This window comes from Diabrotica undecimpunctata, chromosome 6 (genome assembly GCF_040954645.1).
Source record: "Diabrotica undecimpunctata isolate CICGRU chromosome 6, icDiaUnde3, whole genome shotgun sequence".
Lineage (NCBI taxonomy): Eukaryota > Metazoa > Arthropoda > Insecta > Coleoptera > Chrysomelidae > Diabrotica > Diabrotica undecimpunctata.
Window position 1 is genome coordinate 15,685,573 of NC_092808.1, and position 22,371 is coordinate 15,707,943.

The 22,371-nt window shown below is 32.0% G+C and overlaps 3 protein-coding genes across 3 annotated transcripts; 1 reads left to right on the plus strand and 2 right to left on the minus strand.

Annotated features, from left to right (window-relative positions):
- Window positions 1–979: 979 nt before the first annotated feature.
- On the minus strand, window positions 980–6,991 carry bai (Transmembrane emp24 domain-containing protein bai). Its single transcript, XM_072534277.1, has 5 exons — window positions 6,693–6,991; window positions 6,389–6,509; window positions 6,263–6,333; window positions 5,311–5,437; window positions 980–1,279 (listed from the first exon to the last, which is right to left on the minus strand). Exons 1-5 carry the CDS (start codon window positions 6,867–6,869, stop codon window positions 1,158–1,160), a joined length of 618 nt encoding a protein of 205 aa, XP_072390378.1. The 5' UTR covers window positions 6,870–6,991; the 3' UTR covers window positions 980–1,157.
- A 1,607-nt stretch (window positions 6,992–8,598) lies between these two features.
- LOC140444755 (uncharacterized) lies at window positions 8,599–10,889 on the plus strand. Its single transcript, XM_072536516.1, has 2 exons — window positions 8,599–9,644; window positions 10,706–10,889. Exons 1-2 carry the CDS (start codon window positions 8,850–8,852, stop codon window positions 10,817–10,819), a joined length of 909 nt encoding a protein of 302 aa, XP_072392617.1. The 5' UTR covers window positions 8,599–8,849; the 3' UTR covers window positions 10,820–10,889.
- Window positions 10,890–13,121: 2,232 nt separating this feature from the next.
- Window positions 13,122–14,887, minus strand: PIG-U (phosphatidylinositol glycan anchor biosynthesis class U). The gene has a single exon (XM_072536518.1). The coding sequence runs from the start codon at window positions 14,477–14,479 to the stop codon at window positions 13,151–13,153; it is 1,329 nt and encodes a 442-aa protein (XP_072392619.1). The 5' UTR covers window positions 14,480–14,887; the 3' UTR covers window positions 13,122–13,150.
- Window positions 14,888–22,371: the final 7,484 nt, after the last annotated feature.

Below are 22,371 nucleotides of genomic sequence, written 5' to 3' on the forward strand. Positions count from 1 at the left end.
ACTGGCAACCTATTATCAATGATTCTCCTAATTTTAAATGTATTTAAAAAATGTTAGTTTGATTAACTACGTTATGAACGTGGTGATCGTGCAGTGAAATCTTTTACCACTACTACTTGCATTATTTAACATAATTATATCGTTTTATAGGTATCAGGAAATTCAATTTTTAAACCAATAAAGTTCTTTAGCATCTTCTATTGATGGGGCTTTAGTAAATCTAAATTGTGTTTAGTGGCAAAAATAGCTTAGAATGATCGAGAACTACAAAGGAATATAACATTTAATTTATCCAACATTCTAAAGATTAATTTTCATGTATTCTCATAGCTCACTGAAATATTCTGATCATCTTTCAATTAATAACTCTGATGAGGTTCTCTCTAGTTTTCTAAATTATGATCATCTTTCAGTTAATAACTCTGATGAGGTTCTCTTGTCTATTTTTGCAGCAAATTTTATTTAGTTATATGATACTGATACACCAACTGAGAGTTGACTCATTTGTCACAATTTCTCTTTTAACTAAAGCAAAAATTTCGTTTTTTGTTTCCATTTTTTATTAGTTTTTGGTTACATAGGGGCAGTTAAGACACTAAGGGATCTGAATGAGATTCTACTTGATTCCATTAGCACTGTTCTCCTTAATTTCTTCTTTTAGTATTCATTCTCTTACTTTTTCTGTAATCGCTTTGTGTTGGGCATTAACCTTCTTTTAATTTATTTTTCTTTCTTCTTTTCTCAGTGCACTGCTATTTTTTGAATTAATTCTGTGCATTGTTTGAATTAAATTCAGCTTCTCTGCATGTCTGTACATCTGCTGCGTAAATAAGGATATGATTTACCTTTGTTATCCCATCATAGTGAACACTATATGTGTCTTTCCTGGGCATGCAGGTAGTCCTCACAATCATCCCTTTAATCTGCGCCATAATTTTAGATTACACTTAGATATTTCTGAATTGAATAAAACAATACATTTAAAAAAACAGTGTGAATAAAACCTTTGAGGTTTTGAACTTTTATTAACAACTTATTTAGTACAAAACAGACCAAGATGTACAAATAAATAACACAAAATCTTCGCAATGTTTTTACAGTAATTGTGACAGTTCTTTTTACAAAAATAAATCTAGGTAGATACCACTTCCTTCTCGTTATTCGATGAGCTTCTTCGCCTTGAAGTAAGTCCTTAAGTACAGAACTTGCCACGTGGCTAATCCCATCAAGCAGCATAAAGAAAATACCGAAAAGTATAGTACACGGCTGTTTGTAGACTCTAAAAAAGTACATAAATATGTTAATACAATATTATATAGTGACAAATCTATAGAGAGTTTTCAAAATATATTGTTACTTTTTTTTATTAATTATAAATCAGAAATATAAAATATATGAACAAGTTCTAGTATGTTTTTATAAGTTCCCATATTAATTAATATGGCATTTTTATTAATATTTATTAAAAACATTACCCTTATGGTTTTTTATTTATTAACAATAAAAAAAATTTCACTAAACCCTGGCTATGCATTTACTTATGTCAACATCCATTGATTTTTTCATAATTACGTTAAATCCAGAGGTAGTAGCTATGGAAAAATGACATCAAAACAGGAATATTGTCAGGTAATGTCAAATGTATTTTGTAGTATTGTAAAGGCTTTTTGCCGTTTGTGGATTGTACAATGGGTCGAGGTAAAGTTATCGATGAGAAAAGTTGTTCAATCATTATTAGATTTTTTAATTCCTAGAAACGTACGAAAAAGTAAAATAATCGAAACAGATCAAAGTGCATTAAGATGCATTATAGTGAAAAATCGACGAGCAAATTATATGGAGTTAAGCGTTTTTTGGGGTGACGTTATTGGAAGACACGTTTCTAGATCAACATGTCACCGAGAGACCCACAAATTAGGATTTGGTACTTACAAGGTAAGTTTTATAGTTGAAAAATCAGTACGAATTGTTTTTAATAAATTTCATTTTATTTTAGGCTAAGGAAAAGCCATTTTTAACATTACAATAAAAGAAAAATAGACTAAGATGGTCAAAAGAGCATAAAGATTGGACTCAGTCGCAATGGGATTCAATAAAATGAAGTGATGAGTCCAGATTTGAAGTGTGTGTTGGAGACAGTAATAGTCGAGTCATTCGCAGGAAAAATGAAGCTTTCCATCCCGACTATCTGAAGAGAAAAGTCAAATTTCCTGCATCTCTCATGATCTGGGGCAGCATGTCGTCTATAGGTGTGGAAAAGTTACATTTTATCGATGAGATTGTAAACAAGAACAAATATCTTCAAACAGGACGGCGCATGTTGCCATACCTCAAAAAATAGTTTAAAATGGATCGAAGACCATGGCATACCACTTCTGGAATGGGTTTCTAACAGTCCCGACTTGTCCCTGGTAGAGACTTTGTGGCGCAAAACGAAAAAAGCTTTGAGAAAACATCCTGCCAGGTCCGTCAACGAATTGAAGGAAAAATTGTAAGAAATATGGGATTCGTTTACATGAGAATTTTGTCAGAACTTGGTAAAAACTATGCCTCAAAGAATTGTGAATGTCATTAAAAATAAAGGGGATGTAACTCAGTGGTAAACTTTCACACTTTTTTTTTGTTAATGTTTTTAAATTTAGTATTATTCTGTTTAATCAATAGTTTTCATTATGTTATAAAATCTTTTCTATAATTAGAAAATTCAAAAATGTTCGATGCATTAAACCTTCTAAAATTTATGCTGCGATTTTATTTTTGTTCTCTAAAATTTAATTTTCTTATCAATCTAATGTTTGACCAACTGACATGGGAAGGGTTTGCATCTAAATTCGTGTCAAACAAATTTGAAGATCTGAAGAGATGAATAGTAACCCACAATTGGGTTTCATTTACAGATAAGAGACCAAAAAAGCTCCCCTATCTTGGTTCAAAGTGTTACAATGAGAGAAATAATATTTTTCATGGGCGGATACATCTTTAGCCAACATAAGACAAATATTTTGTAAAAGTGGAAATTTATTTTTCAACAGTCACCTGTTAGTTCGATACAATTGACCCAGAGATGCTTCAACTTCTTTAACCCTTCTAAAATATATCATTTTTCGAGGTCTGCAAATTAGGCTTCTGTGGTGACGATGACCTCCTCATTTGACTAAATTTTCTTCCTGGCGAGTGACTTTTTCCAGTTTAAAAAAGAAAAAAAAATCACATGGGGCCAAATCTGGAGATTACAGTGGATGAAGCTACACCTCATAGCTCAATTCGACCAATTTTCCCATGGCGACAGTGGAGGTATAAGCTGGTACATTGTCATGATGGAAAAGAGCACTTTTTTCTTCGTTAAATGTGGCTGTTTTCTGCAATTCGGCGTCGAATCGGTCCAATAATTCGGCATAGTAGAGGAAAAAATTGACATACCATGTTGAAACTTATTAAACCAATTTTTGACTGTGGATAGATATTGAAGGAGAAAAATCACCATTAGAAAAAAACAAAATATGTTTTAGAAATAAGCAAAAAATAAAATTAGTGACCTTAGTAGCAGGAGAAACTATTGTTTTGGCCACTGCGAAATATCATTGCAGAACACACTATTGCTCAAATTGCACTACCAGATTTTATTTGAAGAAACACAGGTGCTTAGTACACCATCAACCTACTACTTGTTGATAAGAGTTTGTTTGCATCTGGATGATGATGATGTAACAGTGCTAGGAAATAAAAATCATGATTTAAAAATATAAAACACAAATGCACTGAAAATTCTAATACCGACTAATTAGAGCCACTGACAAGATAAGGACAAGGTATATAGGCACAATATCACAAAACACATTCACTTAACAATTATTCATCATTTAGAAGTAAGTCAGACTGTTACTATATTGGCTTTTTGTAATTCTTACTGCACTTAATCTGTCTAAATCCAAACCTAGGCTTGCAAACCCAGAAAACAATTTAATACATATTTTTTATGCATTAGCATAAATATTTTTGAAATGTACTGAGATTGGTCATATGGCTTTGGGTCTCTTTTTGGACCTATCAAAGGCATATGACTGTTTAGTGCATGACCTATTATTTGATAAATTGGAGAAATATGGTATACGTGGACCAGCATTGAACTGATTTAAGTCCTACTTGGCAAATAGGAGACATTTAGTAAAAATACATAAAAACACTGAAATAGGCATCTCATCTGAAAGCACTATCAATATTGGAGTACCACAAGGAAGTGTGATTGGTCCTTTACTGTTTGTGATCTATATCAATGATCTTCATGGTCTAGTAGCTAATACTACTTCCAGCATAACAAATTATGCAGATGATACAAACATTTTAGTCAGTGGTAAAGACACGTCTGTTCTAAGCGTTAATACTAGTTTAGAGTTCCAGAAAGCTAAAGACTGGTTTTCTATGAATAGGTTGGTTTTAAATCAAAATAAAACAGATCTTCTTTTGTTTAAGACAAATTATGCACATTCAGATATGCCAAACAGTATTATTGTAAATAATGACACTTTAAATATTAGCAGCAGTACCAAATTTTTAGGATTATATATTGACAGTTTTTTATGTTGGGATAAACATGTTGACCAGTTATGTATGTCTTTGAGTAAAGTGATTTACAGCTTTAGAGTTCTAAAAAAATACATGAATAGTAACTCATTAAAAACAGTGTATCATGCTAATTTTGAAGCAAAATTTAGATATCGTCTAATAAATTTTGGCCACAGTAGGGACATAAATAATGTATTTCTGGTTCAGAAAAAAATAATCAGAGTTATGTTTGACTTAAAAAGTAGGGAATCATGTAGAGGGCATTTTAGGAGTAATAATATTTTAACAGTTTACGCTGTATTTATTCAAGAATGCTTACTGTTTCTATATAAGAATAAAATACTCTTTAGGAACTTTGAGCCCAATAGTATAGTAAATACCAGGTTATATAATTATAAAATTCCAATACACAGGTTAAGTATAACAGAAAAAAACGCTCTTTATTGCTGCATCAAATTGTTTAATAAACTGCCTGAACCTATTAAAAGGGAGGAAAGATTAAGTTTGTATTGTATAAACATCAAATATTTAAATTACTGGTAGCTCTTGAGCCATATTCTGTGGAGGACTATTTGTATATGTAACGGTTGGGAATAAGTAAATAATATTTTCGTTTGTGACACTGTTTTTTTTTAAATAATTTTATGTTCACGGAATGTATATTATTTTCTAAAAATAAAGATATTGTTATGTTATGTTATGTTATTTTAGAGACATATAAAGCTCTTATAGTTAAAATATAATTACCATTTGTATCTCGCATTTCTTCTTCACGTTTTCTCATAATTGCAAAATCTTGGACAATGGCATCAGATAGATCTTCCAATCTTTTTAATTCTTTCTCAATTGGTTTAAGTTGGGCAGCTTCGCCATACTGTAATAATATTCGAAATGTTAATTATATTACTATACTTTAGTAAATATATAACTACCATAAAAAAATGTAATTAGAGCAAGTCTTCCTTCTTTTGGATGATTAGTTACTCTCACGCAAGAAATTTATAATAAATATATATTAACATAGACCTAGCGTCTGTAGAGCTAAGTGACGACACCATCTTTGTTAGTTGTGTCTCTATCGTAAATCTAGTAAGTATAGCAGCATCTCTTTTTGGTCGAGAGAGAGTGAGTGAGGAGTGTTAATGTGCTAAAGAGAGCCATATCAAACAAATGCAAAAATGTTGTAATTACTGCTTGTTGCTGGCATGCTCAGCCTATGTTAATATATATGTCAAAGATATATACAAAAGAGTTATTTGCAAGTATTTTAATAAAATTCATAAATAAGGTCATTCAAAGTCAATTTACTCAAGTATAACAATTTTCAACAAGTCTGACATATATTGCAATCTAATTCAAACTCTGGGTTATTACTACCATCTTCATAACCATTCAGCATTAGACTGATTAAAATGGAAATTTTGTTTTACACTTTTATATTACAAGTAAAACAATTTATTCTCATTTTTGAAAATATTTGTTGATATTGTGATGGAGATTAAAATATGCTTGACTGTACTTCTCATATTTATATGTACATGTTTTATACTTTGTACTACTATTATAGTAGAAACTGACAGTTAAATTAAAAGTAGAAAAATTTGTGATGTCTGGGCCGGGCCTACATAGTCAGGCCCGGCTATAACAGGTCCTAAACCTCTAGTATATAATGAATATAATACAAAATCAAATTACTTACAGTGTCATAATTTTTTGTTTCTATACCATGCTTCGTAACCAACGAAACTTCTTGAGTTACTCCAGCTATATCTAAAAAAAATTCATAAATTTAGTACAAAAAAAAAACATGTATTAAAGTACTTACGAGGTGCAACTTGTGATATGAAGCAGATTTCGTAGGTATCGAAACTCTCGGTGTTAAAAGAAAATTTTCCTTTGGAAATTGCTTCTCTTTTTGCCAATATATGACCCTTGGAATCTGTTACCTAAAAACAGTAGTAGTATTTATGACTTAACTTACTTAGTCGCTTACAGAAGAGTTAATCACAAACGGACATAAAGAACAGGGTTAGTGTAAATTAAGAGATACCTATGTAAGAAGCACCTCATTGGCGAATTTTAAATATGTATTCAATGAAAAAATTTAAAGAACTGAACTGTATACTTACAACATAATTGACTGTTTGTCCAGGGGCTTCTGAGACATCAAATTCCCCGACTACAGGTATATTTTGTTGAAGTTCCTCCCGTAAACATTTTCGACTATTTGGTTTTAAATTCCACATAATACAGTTTGTACAAACTATAAGACTAATAAAAACAAGGAAGCAATGACTGAAATCCATCTTATCAAATTATTCAAATAAATTTCACGGTATACTAACAATTCTAAATTATTGCAACCAGTCTGTTTAGACGTTAGGATGAGGTGGCCATCCCGACTTTTACTTTGCCAACTTGTCAATGTCAACAAAATGTCATTAACGACATGTGTCATTGCGTGATTTCAAAATTTATAATTTTGAAAAAAATGATTATATGAATAGGGAAATCAATACTTGACCTTATTCTGAGCTGAAAGCGATATAAATGAAAGAAGAATCCACATTTCATACATGGAAGGTTGGAAGGTAATATTTTATAAATGACGCAGTATTATTAAATTTTAGTAGTAAAATAAAAAAGCTGTAAAAGCGTAATTTGTCTATTGCATGAAAATTGTTAACAATATCAAATGTAATAAATAACTATATATATTCTAATAAATATTTGGAAATTTATTTGGCTTCGTATATACTAACAGGTCTATTGCTCTGTAGGTCACGAACAGCATAATTTAGTTTTTAGTGTTACGGTGTAATTCTTATTTAGATACTTAAGAAATAAAAACAATTTAATACTGTAATAATATATATTTTATAGTTCCAAACAATGACGTATATGGTTCCAAACAACCATAAATATTACTCTGTGATCAAGAACAATAAAGCATCAATTGTCATCTTTCATTAAGCACCACCTGTATGTCAATGTCAAAGTTTAAGTTTAAGTGCGCCAAAAACAAAGACTAATGTCTAGAGCCTGACCCACTACTCTGAGCCGCTTAATGTGGGTTGCCTATGATGAATTTGAATCGGGAAAATTACTGACTTACGCATGCATGACGTCCGACATCGGATAATCATTTTTTACTCAAATAGATGTTATAATAATTATTTCTCTTCTAAAAACGGATTGTTATTAGAACAGGCAATTTTAGTTCTATCATATAATGATTTAATGACTCCCTTTTTAACATTTATGTTGGGATTTGATTTATAATTTAGATATATTATGTCCATATACGCAACAAAAAATATTAAAAACCAGAGCTTTTCGAGGAACTAACCATCATTTAATAAATAATTTTTATATAACTGTGCTGAATAATGTATTTCGAAACGGAGAAATTATTCATTTATTGATATTACAAAGAAAAGGTCTCTAAAACGTTTTTAAGCAAGCCAAAAAAATCACATTACAAGGCATGAATGAATCAAATATGTAGCACGTTTTTTGTAGATGTATTATTCAAAAACAAACTGAAGTTATTACTATAAACAGGGATCTGTATAGCTGTGGCTATGCTTGACTTAAATAAAACAACGATTAGATATAAAAAAAATCACAAATTTCATTAAAATTATCTTTATTTTTTAAATGTTAATATAACTTGGTACATTGATTTGTATAATATGTAATATTTTCTAAGTAAGTTTTTATATAAATAAATAGTCTATATATAAATGTACCATTAGATGAAACTTTGAAAACAATTTAGGACCAAATTACAAAATGATAGATTAACAACTATGTGTCAGCTATAACGGAACTGTTGACATTATCTACTGACAACACTTATTTTCATCTAAACAATGATTTCTATAAACAAAATTTTTAGGCTGTGCTTTAAATCCATTATTAGCTAATATATCGACGGAAGATTTCAAAACAAATATTCCTAATCAAAATTTAAAGCCCACAATAATTTCCCCGATTCAAATTCATAATAGGCAACCTACATTACGCGGCTCAGAGTAGTGGGTCAGGCTCTAGACATTAGTAAAACAAAGTAGGTAACCTAACCTAACCTAACCAAAAAGTTGCTAAAAAGTCAAGAAAAGTAGTTAGAATCGTTGATTAAGTTCAATTATTATTGTTAATGTTCGCATATATTAATTAGAAATGTCAAAGTAATACTACTATATATAACTAATTTATGCATACCCAATAATATTATATACAATTTTTAAGTTAATAACAATAAATTAACTGGATTTTCAAAAATGGACAAGAAGTCAAAATCTTCTAGTTCTTTTAGTCCCAAAAAAAGAGAATCTATCAGCAAAATAAAAACCTTAAAAGTGGTGCCTGAAAAATTTTTTTCTAAGAGCCATTTACCAAAGAAGGCGCAACTAAAAGATACAAAAATAAAGAAGTTAACAGATTCTATAAACATTGTAAATGAAGAAAAACCAGAAAATGTTTGTCAAAGGATGACTCGGTCTAATTCTAAAAACTTATCTTCAAAAAGGCTGAGAACACTACAAACAGTTGTTTACAAAAATAAATATTTTCCAGAAGAATATTTGCCAAAGAAAACGAAATTAGTGGAATCAATTTTGGAAGAAAAGAAGAAAAGCTTAAATTTATCAACTGTTTTAGACACTGAGGATGAAGAGGAAATAGCAGAGAATGTTCGTAGAGATTTACTTGACGATGAGAGAAAAAGAATATTTAGTAGTGTTCCTCCAAGTAGAAGCAGACGAAAAAAACCAATAAAGGCAGATGGTAACTTCAAGATGCCATTTGACGTTTTACAAGAATCTAAATTGAAACGAGTACTTTCTCAACTTAGCCGCAAGGAGAAACCCGTTAAACTACATAAAAGTGTTTTAAAGTGTATTCCGAATATGGCTTCAACTCCCGGAAATATTCAAAAACGTTCATGGAAATCACCTAGTTACTTATTGAGTACAATTGTTGAATGTCTCTTAAAGAGAAAATGGAATATTTTGACATATCTCATTTTAGATCTTATTAATTTGTCTCAAGAGGCTTTGAAACCTATAATTAGACAAGTAAGTGTACATTTTAAGATACAACTCCCATTACATATGATCTAATATTGTTTTAAAACTGTTTCGCTATGAATGTGTTTTTAAGTTCAATGATATACACAACAGAATTATACTCTATTGGTAGGAATACTAATATTTTTCTTGGTTTGCATATGCACTAGTGAATTTCTTGAAAACACATTTGCCAATCTGCCTCTCTTCACAGTGTATGTGGAGCTTATATTTTTATACATAAAAGCTTATATTTCAAGTTTAATATTAAGTCATTTTTTACTATAAATGACATTTTTTTCCTTTCATATAGACATTAACAATTTCTTTTGTCTTTTTGTCAGACACCATTCTGATACTCAACTAGATCGGGCTCAAAAAGGTCTGATCATTAACAAACTGGAACAAGCAGTTGATGAGGCTCCTATCGGAGGTCAGAATGAACTTCTGCAGTTCCATAAATCATTATTTAGCGAAGGGGCTCTAAGGATGAACTGTGCTAACGAGTATTCAAAAAAATGGACTAATGAAGTGGTGAGGACTACAGAGGGCCTGTGGGAGGAAGAAAACTTAAATATAGTTGATCCAAATAATATGCCTAAGCGCCCCATGGTCCTCAAGAAAGTGGGTGATGAAGAAACCATCAGGACCCGTCTAAAAAGACAAAATCAAGACCTTAGACAAAAGACTGGTTGTTGAAAAATCGGAAGATCAGGGAGGACAAGCAAACTCTAGTCTATATGATTGACGAGGTTTCATATAAAGCATTGAGGACTGCTCATTTGAAGGCATATTATAAATTTGGAAAGGTATCCTTTAAGACAATCAGATAGTTCTCGGATCAGCCTTCCATATCAAGTACTGGAGTGTTTTGAAGTATAATAACCATGACCAAATCGCCCATTTGAAATGTCCTTCTATATGCGTATATATTATTTGCAAAACACAATCAAACAGGCAGGCTACTTAATAAGCTTTCTTTATTATATCTATTTTTAAACCATTTTTTCTTTAACTTATTTTGACCCTTTTATTGATCACTTTACAGTCTGATTTTTTTTTATTTTTAGCTGTATGAAGTATGTGATAGGTATCATCCTGTAATACAAGAACATGGTTTAAAAGGAAAATACAAGGACATCAAAAGATTTAAACCAATTGGAAATGATACCCATATAGTGTAAAGGATAATGCTATTTTAAACATAAATCATATTGTTATTAATGTTAATAATAAATTATTATTAATTTTTTACCTTATTTATAATTCTTGGTATCTAGGCACCATATGTATAGCAAAGTAAAATAATACAATGGCTAAACTAGCGAAAAAGCACATTGTACTTTTTACTACTGATTTCGTAACAAATAATATAAGCAGTAGCACATTGATTTAAGAAAAAATTAAAAGTGTGAATTGCACAAAAATATGCTATGAAGATCTACAAATATGGATGCTTTTAGAACCTTCTTACACTGCCCACTTTCTGTATATGTGTAACATAGCAACAAAGAAAATCAAGATATTGAATCACCCAAATATATTCATATATTCAGAAAGCATATTTTTATGTACAGTATGGCAAGTGAGAAATGTTTGTTGTGTATTGATCAAATTTTATATTACATATTACATAATTCATTTCTTCCCTGACCATTAGCACAAGAGATCTAGTTCTTAACATTGAATTCACTACAGTGTCTGTTGCTGCTTCTTCAATGTTGTTTTTAATTTTCTCCCATTTATATCTTCGATGTCATCTATTTGTTTCAGTTGTATCTTCTGTGCAAGCCTCCTTTAGTACATTTCTCTTGTAGAGTTGTTCCACCGTGATTCTACATTGAATTTTTCCTCGGTGATTTCCTGTAGAAAATGTTTTGGTGTTATTTTCATTCTTATTTTTGTTAGCACTAGTTTGTGTTCACACCCGGCGTCTGCTGAGTTTAAGTTTGGATATCTAGAATCTGCTTTGAGTGGATTTTTCTATCAGTGACTATAAAGTCAATCATAGATTTGTGCCCTCTGGAGTTTTCAAATGTATATTTATACTGGAGCTTAAGGTCGAAAAATGTATTATTGATTCTCAGTTCTAAAGCACAGAGATTAGCAATGAGTTCTCCATTTGCGTTGACATGGTTTTCATGAAATATTTGTTTTACTCCTGGAACTATTTCATTTCCCATTCGTGCATTAAAGTCACCCCTCTGAAATTACAAAATGGAATTCAAATGGCTGTAACTTTTTTTATGTGCACATTTGTACTAAGATTCCATCGAACTATTTTTGCTCCCAAAATACTTGTTTTATTATAAAATATATATAATATATATATATATATATATATATATATATATATATATATATATATATATATATATATATAGATATATATATATATAAATTAGAAAAATATATAAATTTCCATCTTGAAGGAAAAATGCTTCTAATAGTTAAGCTTGTTGAAGAAATTGGTTACACTGGAAGCAGAGAAACTTTTCAAAAATAGATAATACAGGATTTCTATGGAGAAAAAATCAAAAATAATAGAAAACTGAATGATTGGTTTCACATATGAGACGTACTGGCATTCAGATTGGCTGAAAAAAAAAACAATTGCAGTGATAAAAGCTGTAGCAGTATGAGGAAGTCAGTTTCCAAAAAAGAACAAAGGTTTATTATTGTTTCTGTTAGTTATAAGAATGAATTTGCATTTGAGGTGAACATGCCAATGGTGATTTTAACAATGATATGAACTTTGAGAACTACAGAAGTGTCTTACGAATAAACTTCTAATAAATTTACTTCCAAACAAAGTTACAGTATTAGACATTGCACCATACTACAATAAACAAGAGGATAAACATCCAACTTTACGTCTAAAAAAGCAGATATGCAACTATGGCTTAGAGAAAGAAATATAGCATACAATGATGACATGTATCATACAGTCTTATGAGTTGATTAAAGTACATAAACCTTGCTTTGTTAAGTTTTCAATTTACCATATTAGATGAAGTTTTGGATATGATGTATTACAACTGCCACTCTACCATGTGAATCTAAATGACGATGACAAGATGACTTCAGTTATGAAATTATCTGATGAGTTTTTAAATACATTCCCTGTTAAAGAATAGAAAAAAATTGATAAAATTGTTTCAATTGAGGATACATTTGTGTCTAAAGAACCTTTTTCAGTTTTTGGTCAAATTATAATTTAACTTAAGGGACAATGCATCAAACAGTGATTCTGATGAAGATATATTTATAACTCAGACGAATTATGTAGCAAACAAGATCAACAATTTTTCAGTTTGAAGTAAGTTCCTTTACCACCTTCTTTAACAATTTAGTTGAGTTTCTTGATCATCATCAGTTTTGTTTATATCTAAACCAAAAATAAAACCTGTTTCAGTACCATAGAGCATCCTGACCTCATAATGGCTAATAGTCGAATTGTTGGGTATTATAGGATTAAAAAAACCATTTCTTACAAACACAATTTTATTGCGAAACTATTCTAAACAAAGAGTCCCTTCTTCTCCATCAACTTTTCTTTCTTTTCCAAATTTTAACATGTATTGTCTTTGCACTTGGGCAAACAAAATGTCTGTTAACAAGAATATCTGAGCCACTGCAAAAGCTAATGTGACACCAAAATAGAAATTAGCATTTGCCGAATTACAGTAAATCCACAAATAATACACTATAGGTCCTAAACATGACGAAATGATCAGCATTGTTCCAACTAAAAATCCTTGTTGGCTAAACTGAAAGAGATGTGGAAAAGCTGGCATTATGCTTAACACAAATCCTACATCCCCAACACTGGGATAAGATTTAAAAATGGTAATTATAAAATTGATTGCAATGGCTAGTAGGAATGGTTGTTTTCTAAATTTAAGAGAAACTGGTACCAAATATAAAATTGTTGTGTTGATCTGGAAAGCGTATATAAACAGTTCTCTAAAGTGTTCAAACATTTCGGTAAAGAAGTACCAGAATAGTCCAATATTTGGTTGTAAATCTGGAACGTTCAATATACAACCATAAACATTTCTTATATAACTAAAGTTGTTACCATTGTCACTGCACACTAACACAATCCATAATGAGGCCACAATAAAACTAATTACACAGGTTACAGTTTTCAGTGTACTTCTAAAGATCTGTTTGTAGTAAAAACTAGCTGGTAACAATAAAACTAATGGATAAAATGACACTGATGCTGACATAGCCAGAAACACCCCACATACTACTGGTAATCCATAAACCATTGAAAATAGTACAACTGAGAGGTAAAAGTTATAAAAAACTGTAGTTGAGAAACCAACAGAGTTCAATAAAGTATACGGATTAAACAAGTAGGCCAAAAGAACATAATAAGGAGTTCTAAATATTTTTTCAGGTTTTAATAAATTATCTTCAGCATCTTTGGAAAAAGTCTTTTTATTCCTTTCTTCTTCTTCATATATTACTGCAGCAAATCTTTTTATGGTGTAATACAAAACAACAGACGTTGCTATTTCCAAAGTTATAAAAATTAGATGTACTTTCCCTTGAAACAGTTGTAAACTAGTCTTGTACAAATATAATGACAACGGTGTCTCGTGCAAAACATCTCCATTATATGGATTAATATTAAGGGATAATAAATACAATCCTTCTGATACCCTCTTCCATGAATTTAAGGGCGTTGATACTTCTACATGGTTTGCTATTACTGACTGATACTTGGAAAGCATCAAATAGTATCTTAAAAGTATAGCTGCTAAACATGTTGATATTATTCTTATTGTAGAAACTGAATCAGTATGTGTACTCGTAGATTTTTTTAGAGACATTTTGTCATAATTGTTTTTAAACTAATCTGAATATTTGACAGATGAGTAAAGCCGACTGATTGAGATTGAGGTTAGTAAGATTTGTTTATGATTGCCTTCTTCTATAATACAATCGAGTTAAGGTCTGTAACGAAAGAGTTCTCAAATCAAATGTAATAGTGATAAAATAATTAATGCAATAACAGTTTGTTCTTATTTAGCACTCATTTGATCGGACCTTCCTTAATTATATGAATTTATTTTAGATTTTTTACTAACTTACTGACAGTTGTCAATAATTTACGATATTAGTAGGTTTAATCCATTAATCTTTCATATAATCTGTCCATTATTCATTTTATTAATAATTTAAAAAATATAAATATTGTTTTTTTATAAGTCAGCTATAATATTATACTTATCATTACAAACGCAAACATAAAACGTTTACCCACGCCCATTTTACCCTCTTATATTTACTTTACAGTTTTACACTTTTCTTTCTATCGGTACAGATTACAGTTTATTTCTGGAAGTGCAGTGGAATTTTAAGATTCTTGTTGGAGTTTTCTTAAGGTTGTAGAATCATTAGCGGAGGGTAGAATATTTTACTTAAATAAAAAATTATACTCTGTAATAAATAATTTATTAAACGAATAATTTTTTTTGGCGTCCCCTTGTCAATTATATTCACTTGAACTTCCACTTGAATTGCCACTTTTAAACCATCATTTCTGTTTCTGTTAGTAATATCAAAACAACATATAAAATTTATATCCGACTACACTTATGTCCCATAATAATGGCGAAAACCGTTAAAATGAAAAAAAAAAACAAGTGGGTTGAACTCTGTGCAAAATCATGGCACAATGAATACAATTGTGTTCATTGTACCATGGTGCAAAATAGTTGTTCAGCTATTGGTAAGTTCAGGGAACAGTTTAAAGAGAAAATTGCTGAATTGGTGGTTTGCGAAAATGTTATCGGTAACCAGTGATTGTAAAATAGGTAGGGGAAATGGGGGTAAGTTAACGAAGTAAGTAAGATGACGAATATGCTAAAATAAAGCAGTGGAAGAGCTTGAAGCAATGTGGACCGTGTCAAAACATCTGTTTTAGCGCGTACTACCCACCTAATTGGTTTGACGCCGGACGTAGATCATCAGTTTGGTCAAAAACAACAAAGAGTGTAACCACTGTTCCGCGTTATAATTTTAGTGAACGCAAAAATAACCTTTACTGGTGGCTAGGTAAGTGTTATTATTTTAGCTACCATTACAAGCGTTTACAAAGGAAAACATGGAAAAAATAGCAAAGACCCAAAGAGCCATGCAAAGACAAATGCTGAACATCAGGCTGTCAGACAAGAAAAGAAATACTTAAATCCGCAACAAAACAAAAGTGACCGATATAACGCAGATAGAAAAACTTAAGTGGAAGTTCGCTGGACATACCATAAGACAGAAAGACGACAGATGGAATACGATGAGTATACACTGGAGACCATATAGTTACAAACGAAAAAGAGGAAGGCCACAAATGAGATGGTCAGATGACTTAAAGAAACACGGCGGCCCGAAGAGGATACAAACTGCCTACAATAGAGAGACGTGGAAAAAGGAAGAGGAGGTCTATGTCCAAAATTGGACAGCAAGGGCTGTATAGATACATAGACCATTACAAGCAATTCATGCATGTTTAAACTGTGATTTAGGAAACGGATTAACAAAACAGTTTATTTACCTTTGTTATCACCAACGTTTTTGTCTGAAATAGCTTAGGAGGGTTGGCGATAAACAAAGTAGATAAGGTGACGAATTTTTCAACTTACCCACGACCCTTTATACTGATACATATTTTATAATTTTTGTGGAGATTTTAGCTTACAAAAATGGGCAGAATAGATATATGTACGCAAAACAAATCCACAATATTGGACAAAAGAAAATATGAATAAAGCATTTAGAGATGTTGGAGATAGTCATAAAAGTGTGAATTAGACAGGCAAAAAGATAACATACCAGAATCAACTTAACGAAGATATTTACAGAAGTATCCCGATGAGGTAACTCACAAAACAGTCAGACTCTATTTAAAATTTCAATATAAATAAATATTGTTATGCTAGCCGCCACCTGGTCAACTATGAAAAGAATGGACAAGCAGGTAGATGATTCCTTCTAGTAAAACCGATGGAGCCCTAGCTAACGGAACATTTATATCAATACAGAAATAATTTAGATTTAGGGCAGTCGGTGTTGTAAATTCGTTATTATAAGTCTAACATAAATTGTTGAATAATAAATTAATATTGCATTCTTAGTAAAAATACGTTTTCTGATGAACAGCTAGAAGAAATGCGACAATATATTATTGATGTTGATAAACTTGCATTTGGTCTTACCAAAGAGCAGTTTAGTAGAATAATTTTTGACTACACACAGACATGTGAAATCCCTAAGAGATCCAATAAAACCAAAAAAGAAAGCAGGTCGATATTTTGTTGGGTGGTTTATGAACACAATACAAATTATCACTAAGAACGCCTGAGTAAACGTCCATTGCAAGACATATGGCCTTCGATCGGCAAAATGTTTCTCAGTTCTTTAATGTATTCAAAGACATTGCTTTAATGTATGCAGACAGGTGGCTACATCTCTTCATCAGAATTGCTTTCCATTTCAGACGATTTAAGTGTACCAATATGTTTTTTGCATGAAATAACTTCTTTCTTAAAGTCAGGATCTGGGACGCTATCATCTGAATCCACAGAAAACTCATCTCTAATGTGATTTATACTGACATTTGAAGTTAAAGAGGAAGTTGAAACATTAGATGATTGGCGTAATGTTGGGGTGTACCGTTTTGAATGAATCGGTAAAATGTCTTCTGCCAGAATTCTCATCAAAATCGGAATCGATGGCCTTGACATCAAGCATCCCAAAATCATCTTCACCACGTTCAATTGATGTCCCTCAGTTCTTGTTCTGTAAGACGTTTTTTAGATTGTCGTTCCATGACATAGTCTCTAAAGGGAAAGAAATAGTTTGTTACTGCTTTGCACTGAATAATAAGAGACACTGTTAATATATATTTCAAAAACCAATGAGTTAGTCAGTTAGTTAGTAAATAATATTCCTAGATTCATCATGAAATATTATCCCAGCCAAAACACTATTTTCAAAGTGAATTGCGGATTCATATTTTTTATGTACTCTGAATATGCATTTCGTTAAAAAATATTTCAAAAAGATCACGAAAATGACAAAAAAAAACTAAAAACTGCTACTAAAAAGTACTATTGTACATATTTTGTATATAATCCGAGTCAACAAACAACTTTTTTATTAATAAAATTGTTTTAATAAGTTGCCAAAATTGTGTATTTACCCTCAAATAAATTTAAATGGTCAGTAAGAAGCACTAGACGTAATAAAATATTGTTCGTTCGAAAAATTTTTAAGTTTGTCAAAAGTACTAACTCACAAGTTGACACTGGGACGATTACCACCCACCCACACCGTAAGTATACTCGGTTCCAGAGATATGTAAAATATACATATATATATATATATATATATATATATATATATATATATATATATATATATATATATATATATATATATATATATTATATACAATATTCTAAAAACCAGATCTGTGCATATACACCCGTTTGATAGATGGCGCCGGTATTCCCTATAACTAAACGTTTTCAAGATATTAGAAGTGGGAAACTATTTCCCAGAACGACTTACAGGGTTATTAAAAATGATATTTTGCCTTTCTACATGTTAATAAATACTGCTTTATTTCTTTCATATCTAAATGTCTATGGATAAAATTTGGATTTAAAACACATTTGGATTTAAAATTTCTAATAAACATTTTTGTTTAAAATTATCTCATCTACAATTTTTATTTGAAATATTTTTTTCTACAGCGTACAGATTCTTGGTAAAGGGATTTTTTTTGCCTACCCCAGCCCCACCACCGATGTGGGATTTTAGGGGAAGCCGGGGATAGGAGGGGTAAACTTATTTGCATATTTTTAGGTCTCTTAAAATTGATATTGTCAGTAAAATTCAGCTTGTGCGTATGCTTTTTAGAGGTCGACTCTTTGACGACTGGGCTATTATGCAGTATATTTTTATTCCTAATATTGCATGTGACTATAAAAAGTCATGACATATATGTAATTATTATATCCTGCATGAGTTAATTAATGTTCATAAACTAAAATTTCTAACGTTCACACATTTTCGCATAATCGTTGCAGTGTATTAAATACTAATATAAAATTTACTAATATAAAAAACTCGGTGTTAGAATACTTAGATATTGCAAGAAGCGGGAAGATTCTGTAAAAAAATGAAAAAATAACGAAAAATACAAATTATCCTCACTAAACAAGGTTTGTTTGGAAAGTGAAACTGACAGATGTCAATAAAATCTACATCATCACTCCGGCAGTCCATTGCGTTGATTTAATCTCAAGAATTATGGTTGTAAATCCCGAAACAGTGGCTGCTCTTGTTAGTTGCTTTGAGAAGGAAGAAATGAGCGATATGTTGCTCAAAAGTATAAAATATGCAATAGTACTGTGCCCCGTATTTTTACACATTTCTTGACAACCGGAGCTTACACTGCTCCGGTATACAAAGAATGCAGAGTAGATTATAGATATACTAAATTATTATACAAAATATACATGCAGGCAACAACCACTGTCAGATTACATACTAAAGTAATCGCATAAAAATACAACGGGGGGTTAGACAAGGAGACCCAATGTCACCTAAACTTTTTAATACGGTGCTAGAACATGCTTTTAAGAATTTGGATTGGATGACAAAGGATGGATTTAAATATAAATATCTCGAAAACAAAAATCATGACCAATTTGGTACCCAACCAGAACATCAGTATTGGTGGGAAAGAAATAGAACTCGTAGATAGATATAAATACCTGGGACATGAAATTATGATTGGCAGGGATAACCAGACTCATGAACTGAAGAGAAGAATCGGTCTTGGGTGGGAAGCATTTGGAAAACTGAGAGAAACTTTTAAAAGTGAGCTGCCCACATGCCTAAAGAGAAAGGTATTTGATCAGTGCGTCCTCCCAGTCTTGACGTACGGAGCAGAAACACTTACCTTAACAAAAGCAGCAGCTACCAAACTGAGAGTCACGCAGAGAAGAATGGAGCGGTCCATGTTAGGAATAACTCTGCGAGACAGAATAACCAACGAAGACATCGGGAGAAGAACTGGAGTGACTGACATCATCGAGAAGATAGCCAGACTAAAATGGAGATGGGCAGGACACATAGCCAGAATGACAGATGGGCGATGGACAAAGAGGTTATTGGAATGGAGGACAAGGGAAGACAAGAGAGACGTCGGTCGACCACCTACAAGATGGACTGACGATTTAAGAAGACTCAATAAAAACTGGATGAGAGCGGCGCAAGATAGACGGGGTTGGAAACATGAGGAAGAGGCCTATGTTCAGCAGTGGACTCTTGAGGCTGGATGATGATGGAGCTTACACTAGACGACCTGGAACCGGCCCTCAACGAAGAACTAGTGCTAGTGCCCGTGATAATCGCTTCATCCTCTTACAAAGTCTACGAGATCGTCGTACCACGGCTGTACAAATCCGAAATCAACTTTAGTACGCCCGGAATACTAACGTAAGTGAACGAACAATTAGATGAAGGCTTGGGGAAGCAAATTTAAGAAGTCGCAGACCCGCAACAGGCCTACACTTTACAGGCACCATCGACTTCAATTTGCCAGAAACCATGCTTATTTTACTGTAAGGCACGTTTTATTTACTGATGGGTCCAGGTTTACCTTGTGGTCTTCAGATGGCCGTGAAAGAGTAGAGCGAAGACCACATAAGCTTTTTGCAGAATATACCTTAAAGGTCGATTCAAACACATCAGTCACGTCTCGTCACAGTCCCGGCGCCGAACCGAATAATCCGTCATACAAAATATTCTTTATTAGAAATATGCCGCCGGCATTCACATTCATCAGTTGACAGTTTCCCAGCAGTCAGGTTTCGACACGTCTATCGCCCGGCCGATTTTATAATCTCAGCGACGAATTTTTTGGTTTTGCCGGGAACATGACGGGCGGTACAAGTGAACAAAATAAAATTATTAACGAACAATTAATAGAATGTGTGAGAAAATATAATGTTTTATATGATTTTCGCATGCAAAATACATGGACGTTAATTTTAAAAATAATATTTGGCAGGAAATAATAATAATATTTGCTAATCCTTCATCCCATAAACTTTTAATCTTTTCAACAGATTGGTCGTCGAAGACTGATGCATTTCGGGTGTGTGCGAATAGACGAACGAATAGTTCTGTGACCAGACGGGACCGGTTCGGCGCCGGGACTGTGACGGGACTGATGTGTTTGAATCGACCTTTAGTCCTATTGTAGGCTATCAAGGGGGCTCAATTAAGGTGTGGGCTGGAATTTCTCTAGAGGCACGTACAGAATTGTACATCGTTCCGACAGGCTCTATAACAGCTGCCAGACACATTGATGATATTCTCCAAGAATTTGTTGTCCCTTTTGCTGGTTTTGTTGAAAATGACTTTGTTCTGATGCATGATAATGCCAAGCCATAGTTTTTAAATGAAGTAAACATTTCTGTAATGGAGCTGTAATAAACATGTTTGGGACATGCTTGGGCGAAAGATACGAAGTCGTGGAGTCCTCCTGTTGGAGGAATGGGAACTTATTCCTCAACAGTACATATCTCATTTGATTTTAGGCATGCGAAGGAAAATTCAAGCAATAATTCGAGCACGTGGAGGAAATATTCATTATTAAAATCAGTTTGTCCGGACACATGAAGTTTTAATTAATTTAGCCTCATTTTATTACATTTACTTACGTTTTTTTTTTTTAACTTTTAAATTGTTATCTACTGAAACCGTTTTTTGTTCAAAAGTAAAAATTTTGTTAGAAATTATTTAAAACAGTTTGTTTCGTTTGTGTTTACATTATTTTAATAATAAAAATTTAAAGAGAATTAAAATTTAAAATTTTTATTTTAAAAATGCAAGAGCTCGGTTTTTCATACCGGTGAGTGTATATTGGAAAATCAGAAAAAAAACTATTTCCTAATTTACTATTTACCAATTTACGTTTTATCCCAAAATGATTTAAAAAACGATATTACTGGTATTCGCAAAATGATAGCAATCTACACAGATGCTTCCATGGGCGCTATAGCTATTGAATATACTGCGACTTCAAAAAAAGCAATATGTATCATTATTTTAAAAGTATGTATACATCGCAAATTCTTTGGTTCAAGCTATCCAAAACCCTTTCCATAATTTAGTTCCACTGGTAATGTCGATTACTATGATCTCCACAACTCATTTCTTCTAATATTATGACTGAAAACGTACATATTCATAAAGACTTACAGTCGTTTTTTAAATATTCTACAAAAGGGTTTTGGTAAAATCACTGGCGCCAAATTCCCTTCAAGCTTAGTGATATCCATCCCATCGTTAAAAAGTTTGAGTTTATCTCCACGGCACGAAAAAACAAAATTTTGATTCGTTGACTCAGAATACATCATGCCGGACTAACTGATAAATATCTAATGACTTCACAGGATTCACCTTGATGTAAAAACTGTGGTGACATTATATACAAGACGTGTAAATTACCATAAAAAAATGATGCCAGTTGAGACAGTAAAATTTTCTATGATATCGAAAAGCATTAGATATTAAAAAAACAAAAAGCAAGAACTCTCCCTTTCCCGACGCTCCTGGGTGATGCAACGCGACGCCGCCGTCGCTAAGGCCTGGACTGCTCTCATCCAAGAACATGAAATTACTTTTTCAGTCTGATGCTGCGAGT